The sequence below is a fragment of the Phyllopteryx taeniolatus genome, chromosome 1, assembly GCF_024500385.1.
Source record: "Phyllopteryx taeniolatus isolate TA_2022b chromosome 1, UOR_Ptae_1.2, whole genome shotgun sequence".
NCBI classification, from domain to species: Eukaryota; Metazoa; Chordata; class Actinopteri; order Syngnathiformes; family Syngnathidae; genus Phyllopteryx; species Phyllopteryx taeniolatus.
In genome coordinates, this window is record NC_084502.1 from 47,465,626 (window position 1) to 47,472,691 (window position 7,066).

At 41.9% G+C, this 7,066-nt stretch overlaps 1 protein-coding gene across 3 annotated transcripts in view; it reads left to right on the forward strand.

Moving 5' to 3' along the window:
• The first annotated feature begins 1,986 nt into the window (after positions 1-1,986).
• The window catches only part of abcb6a (ATP-binding cassette, sub-family B (MDR/TAP), member 6a), a 15,770-nt gene continuing 10,690 nt past the window's right edge, over positions 1,987-7,066 (forward strand). Inside the window, exons 1-6 of one of the 3 annotated variants that reach the window (XM_061798835.1) lie at positions 1,987-2,273; positions 2,458-2,980; positions 4,087-4,227; positions 4,309-4,498; positions 4,588-4,680; positions 6,415-6,607. In XM_061798835.1, coding sequence (XP_061654819.1) covers positions 2,465-2,980; positions 4,087-4,227; positions 4,309-4,498; positions 4,588-4,680; positions 6,415-6,607 — 1,133 coding nt within the window. In that variant the 5' untranslated portion in view covers positions 1,987-2,273; positions 2,458-2,464. The remainder of the gene's footprint in view (positions 2,274-2,457; positions 2,981-4,086; positions 4,228-4,308; positions 4,499-4,587; positions 4,681-6,414; positions 6,608-7,066) is intronic. The other 2 variants (XM_061798817.1, XM_061798826.1) reach the window with 2 other exon arrangements.

The window sequence follows — 7,066 nt, forward strand, 5'->3', positions numbered from 1 at the left end:
ATACCTGCGATGTGCGGTCAGGGGAGGCAGAGCCTACTGTATGTGAGGAGCAAAAAAAATAAAAATAAATTATTACATAAAAATATTTTCCAATTTAGCTTTATGGTCTGTGCTTTGTATTAATTTTCATTTTTAATCCAATAATATCCATGATTTAATTGTTAAAATTGGTGAATGTGTGCATTTCTTGTTCAACTACTATATGTATTGAGGCGTGAAGTGCAGCAGTGAGCAGCCAACCTCACATCAGATTGCACATTTCCTCACAAAAAAAGATGAACTAGCACATTGCAACAGTCCCATTTATTGGTGAAATTACTGTACAATACAGGTGAGCTCCATTGGCAAGGGCGGCACGGTGGAGAGGTTGCGTGCAGCCGACTGGTTAGCACATATGCTTCACAGTTCTGAGGACCGGGGTTCTAATCCCGGCCTTGCCTGTTTGTAGTTTGCATGTTCTCCCCATCCCTGCGTGGGTTTTCTCCGGGCACTCCGCTTTCCTCCCACATCCCAAAAACATGTGTGGTAGGTTGATTGAAGGCTCTCAATTGCCCGTATGTGTGAATGTGAGTATGAATGCTTGTTTGTTTATATGTGCCCTGGGAGTGGCTGGCAACCAGTTCAGGGTGTACCCCGTCTGTTGCCAGAAGATAGCTGGGATAGGCTCCAGCATGCCCGCGACCCGCGTGAGGTTAAGCGGTACAGAAAATGGATCAATGGATCTATTGGCAAATACCTATTCTGTCTGTCTTTATATCTCCAATATAATGTTTTCAGACACTTGTAATACTGTATGCATTCTGATTTTCCATAGTCAGGTTAATGTGTTTAATATTTGTGTGTGACATATTTAATTTTGTTAATCACATAAAACTGAAGATAAAGCATAAGGTGAGGCAAACAGTATTCTGCCTCGACACTGTGGCAGGCAGCCTCCTTCAAGCCATACTGAAGGAGACACACGAGAGCACACAAGTTCACGTTTGTGCCTTTACACAGACACCTAGCGAGCTAGGAGAGACTTGAAGCCACAGATATCTGTGCTTGAAACTCAAAAAAGAAAGGGAAGACTTTTACAGAAACGGAAATTCATAGATTCTTGTTCTAAGGTAGAAGCGCATGCGCAATGTTTGACAATAAAGCCTTTTTTTTGTTTGACCTAAAATAAAATCACAATGTAAACAAATAATTCAGAATTCAAATTTAAAACTAGATTTGAAAAAAAACTATATGATTATTATTCTTTTGTTGAACTGTCTGCATTTAAAATATTGTAGCTTTATGATAATATTGTTTTAAAATGAAGGGAATATTTCAATATAGGCCTAAATTAAAATTCTTTTTTTTTCACAACACTATGTCGATAGAGAGAGAGAGAGAGAGAGAGAGAGAGAGAGAGCGATAGATAATCAGCGTTTTCCACGAAACACGATGGTAATTTTGGGGGTGCCGGACCACGAGTATGCAGGGGCCGACTGTATACGCATATATGTGCATACGCATATATGGCAGGAACACTGGGACAGTACAAAAATTGGTAGGTATCTCTACAATACCCAAAGGCAGGCTGGTACATGGAGGCAAGGCTACCTTAAAAAGGAAGGACAACATCTTCATCGTTAGTATGAGAATTGGACATACAGGTAAATAGGCAAACACCCTACAGGAAAATGAAATTACACTGGTTTCAACAAGAAACTATCGAACGTGCAACCGATATAATAACATGAGAAAGGTGGTTTGGCTTCTAAAGAAATGCCAAGTCTCGGTAAAACAAAATTATCGAAGATTGTCCAAAGGAATTTGATAGAGTTCATAATGGGGTATAATTGATTTATTATGTATTTTGTTTTGTTGTTATTTTCCTTTTTTTTCCCTGCGTTCTCTCAGTCCACACTCCACTCCAGCTGATGGCGGTAATGCACCAAAATGGGTTGCCATCCGCTATGAACACAATAGAAAATATATATATATTTTTTTTTAATTCTTCATGTCCTCTGAGGGGCGCTGAAGGCTAGGCAATATGTCTTGTAGGTCGTTTATTTTGGTGTGTTGTCTAACTTCGTGACGTCAAAGGGCTGGCCGAAAACGAACCACGGACAAGAACCGATTATACACAGGTTAATTTATACGCAACACGCACTCATGTTGCTCGCTTTTCTTCGTGCTGAGGTTGTTTAGGACGGACTAGGCTAGCACATCTGCTATAGTCTTTAAACTGAACCCCCTGCTACTGACACTTGCCTGGATCGTTCATGTTGAGCTCAAACAAGGTAATAATAGTAAATTGCACGTCATAATGGCTAACAGCCCTTAACAGGATTACAGTTGCTACGTTGTGTGGCTCTTTTTTTAATTTTAATTATTATGTTGGGGCGTGATGTGTTTGTAAAGTAAAGCCAGCAGCCAAATTAGGCGCATTAACGCCCAAGTTGTATCTCTCGTGTCTTTTCTCAGCAGGATCATGGTGTTCGTCCACAGCTATTGTGAAGCCGGGTTTCCCATCTCCCACACGTGGGTGGATGAAGGAATCGCCCCCTGCTTCTACTTCACTCTGGTCCCTGCTGTCCTGCTCACCATCGCCTTCTTCCTCGGCACCATCCACTGCATCTTTTACCAAAAATATGGCACAGCAATGGAGCCAAAGTTCATCCCCCGCTCTCGTCTCTACAGGCTTCAAGTGGCCATTTCCAGCCTTCTCTTGGTTCAGTTTGTGTGTGGGATGGTGTGGCTCGCCACCCAAGCAGACCAGCTCCCAGGCTATGTGTTGCTCTATGGCTGCTTCTCTGGCCTAGCCTGGGTTTGGGGGATTGCTTTGCTCCGTGTGGAGAGGCGCAGGGCTCTGCTCATGGATCGAACATGGGGCCACAGTGCCGCGCTACTGCTGTTCTGGGCGACAGCATTCGCAGCTGAGAACCTGGCATTCGTCTCCTGGTTCAGTCCTCACTGGTGGTGGGGCCTGGAGGACACTCGGCAACAGGTGAGAGACACTCAAATATTGGGCACAACAGCAGGCAGGTACACCAAAACAATTCTGCCTTTACATGGATAAGAATGCCCAGTTGTCATTGATACTGTCAGAAAGCCAGTAATTCGACCATGTTTATTGTTGCAATTGGAGGTAAACAAAATTACTAGAGACAACTGTCAGTATAATGCAGTGTGGTTGACAGCTCAGCAAATAACCACCACAAGAATAAATATTCCTCTTACTCTGTCAGTCAAAACTGAGCATTGTTATCATTGTAAAGGGCTGCCTTTACAATTTTGATATTATGCTCACTGCTGCACTTCACGCCTCAATACATTTAGTAAAATTTATGATATTTTGGTGTGGTTCTTTTATTGAATCTTATTAGACTGTGGCCGGTGAGTCTGTCTTAAATTGGGCTTTTACAATGCATGTCACTCATTTTAGCCTCCCAGCAGTTGTATAATGAAGCTATTTCAAACTGGTATTGTCAAAATATTGTACACTGAGTGATTCATCATGTTACTGTTCATATTTAATAGTCGGGTCTCGCTTTACAGTCTAATGGGTTAGAGGTTGATTGTGTACAATAGGCGTGTCATTCGTTCACGTTGTCAGTCTTGTTTCCTGTATAACAAGCTCATCTCCATGGCTTGCGGTGATTTAAAGAGTACTCAAGCTGAAGGGCTGTTCCCTATTCCATGCTCTGAACATTTGTCACATTAGTTTTAATTATAATTTTTCATTTGTTTTAAATGAGCAGCCCATATCTTGTTCTGGGTTGGCTGTTTATAGGAGAAAGGGATGCTGAGTTGTTGAATGTTTTCTTTTTTGTGGGAGGAATGACTAACATTTACATTGTATGTCTTGAATTGGTTTCAGTAAAAATATGTTGGGGGGGAAAGAGATGAAAGGCTGTGAGGTGCAGGCTCTGGTCCCTTTTTTGTGCTGAGTCATTGTGACAGTCTAACATTGAGCTACCAAAAACTGTCAGCATAATGAACTCACTGATGGCCAAACATTTTAAATGACATGCATCATGTTCACAGGCTTTTGTTACGTGTAGTTTTACTTTAATGTTGATGTTGTTTTCAACTGTCTATGAAACCCCTTAGGTGCAGTTTGCCTTATGGCTGATCCGCTATGTGGGGACAGGACTGCTCTTCTTTCTCGGTCTTAAGGCCCCAGGGTTGCCGAAGAGACCGTACATGCTGCTTATAAATGAAGATGAGCGAGACGTAGAGCAGAGCGGACAGGTAATGATGTGGAAAACAAAAAACATTATTTGTACATCAGTCCATTTGGTAATTTTGAATGGCTCCTTGTCACCATCCCAGAGCCTCTTGGGCGGACCAGATCAGAACCAGTCAACTTGGCAAGGCTTCACGAAGAAGGCTAGGCTGCTGTTACCTTACATGTGGCCTCGGGGCAGTGTATGGCTCCAAATGCTTGTCCTCTTCTGTTTGGGGCTGCTGGGAGTTGAGAGGGCAATCAATGTCTTTGTTCCCATTTACTACAAAAATATAGGTGAGTGAGTATACCAACAGGAGCGCCACATCTTTACCTGTAACTTAATGTTTTTAAGAATGAAATTTCTGTCTTCTTCCCCCTCTCAGTTAATGAACTGACTGATGGCAGCAGCTGGCACACTCTGATCACCACTGTGTGTATTTACGTCCTGCTAAAGTTCATGCAGGGAGGGGGGGCAGGTATGACATACCTTTTCACACACTGGATGCTGAGTCAGCTCTTGGGTCTCATTTAAAATAGTGTGCGTAGCTTCCCTTCTAAAAGTCTGCGCTCACACACCTGCACTCAATCTTCCTCTTATAAATCACACTCCCTCTTGAGATGTATGGCGCAAATGTCCATCGAATAGCTCTGCCTCAACATATTTAACTAGAAAATCTCATTGCAACGCACCATATGTATAAAACTGTTTATCTATAAACCTGTTGATCAACTGTACTTCACTGTGAATCGTGTCACTGAGCCAAAAATATTTTGTGACAAAGAAATTAAGGTGCTTGTGGGTGAGATAGCAATTAAAACAACTAATAATGCTAGGTGGTCATAAGACAAAATATCTTAGGTGGCAACTTGTCGCTACTGTTGTAATTGCTGTGTGCTTCAGAGAAGAAAAAATCAATTGGTTGGATGTGAAGGTGGACAGTTAAAACAAATTAAAAATAGCATCCCACAGCCCAAGCATGTGTGTCACAGGTCGCCACATCCATCCATGTTCTATAGCGCTTGTCGCTATAGGGTCGCCTATCCCAAATGACTTTGAGTATAACCTGGACTAGGTGCCAGTCAGTCATGGGCAGGTTGCAGCATCCATCCATCCATTTTCTGAGCCGCTTATCCTCACGAGGGTTGCAGGAGTGCTGGAGCCTATCCCAGTTATCTTCGGGCAGGAGGCCCTGAACTGGTTGCCAGCCAATCGCAGGGCATACATAAACAAACAAGCATTCACACTCACATTCACACCTACGGGCAATTTAGAGTTTTCAGTCAACCTACCATGCATGCAATCATACATAAAACTAAATTCATTTTCACTTTTAACATGTATTTTTAATTAATTGCTGATGAGCAATGCTTGCTATAGCATGGTAACAAAGTGATGTAGCGGTTAGCATGTCTGTTTAAGAGTAAAGGTTTTCAAATTGGAGTTTGCATGTTCTCCCCGTGCTGGCGTGGGTTTTCTCTGGCTTCCCCCCACATTCTGAAAACATGCATATTAGATTAATTAAAGACTGAATTTTCCATAGGTATGAATGCAAGCGCTCCCAAAAACGGATTGGAATTGTTAACCCTCAAGCGGAAATTTAGCTTCCAACCTGCTGTATGATTTTATTTTTTGTTTTAGTTGCATACCACACAGAGAACCAAATCACACAAGCGTGTAAGGAGAGATGTCGGAAAGAAAATGGTGCACAAACAGTCCGGACCACTTGAGCTCGGTCTGGAGGCTGGTGGCTTTGCGCAAGCTCACCTCAACAGTAGTCTGAAAGCAGACTAGCATCTCTCCAACGACTACCGTCACTTCTTGTGTAATGCGCATTTTTTGGTCAACTTTGGGGGTGCGTATTATACATGGGTGGGCATTATACACAAGAAATTACGGTAATTACCATTTTTCATTTAACAATATTATATGATCGACCAAACAGCTGTATTGACACCTTTGACAGCTATCATATCAATTTCCTCGCACCTCTAAAAGGCATCAAGTCAGTGGTTTTGTTCTAGTGAAATCACCGTATGAGTTTCCAGTTCTTACTGGCGCTGTGTCACATCCACCAAGTTGTTTTGACTCTAAATTAGCATACGGAATACTCAGGCCTCCTTTTGTGTATAGGGTGTTTTATTAATGAGACCCTCGTGTCACAGGAAGGCAAGTGGACGGTTTGCAAGTTATTCCATACCCTCTCTTGCAGGAGCCTCAGGGTTTGTCAGCAACCTGCGCTCCTTTGTATGGATCAGAGTGCAACAATTCACTAACCGGGTAGTGCAGGTACGCCTGTTTGCCCACCTGCATGCCCTCTCACTCCGCTGGCATCTGGGCCGCAAAACTGGTGATGTGCTGAGAAGTATCGACCGCGGCACCTCTTCCATCAACAGCTTGCTCAGGTGGGGTGGCTGTACCAATTAAGTCACACAAACAGATGCATTTTGTTGGATTAAGCCGCTTTTGTCTTGTAATTTTTGCATGTTAGATACTGTAGGTACAGTAGTTAAAAGCTGCAGATCAAGGAGTTTACAGACCATTTCCAAAAAAAAATAATATCATGGAAAAGTTTATTTATTTCCATAATTCAATTCATGAATGTTTAACTTTCATATATTATAGATTCAGGGCCCACAATTTAAACAATTTCAAGTATGTATTTGTTTATTTTTATATAATTTGGGTTTCCAGCTCACAAAATCAGGAATTCAAAAAATTTTAATACTGTAAAGAAATCACCATTTACTTCTCTTTTTGTAGAAAAAAAAGAGAAATTAGGGTGCTTTGAGTTTAGTAGATGATTAGTGTGTTACACTAAAACATTTATGGCCTGCAAAATTTGGGCTCATTTCTTCACAGTA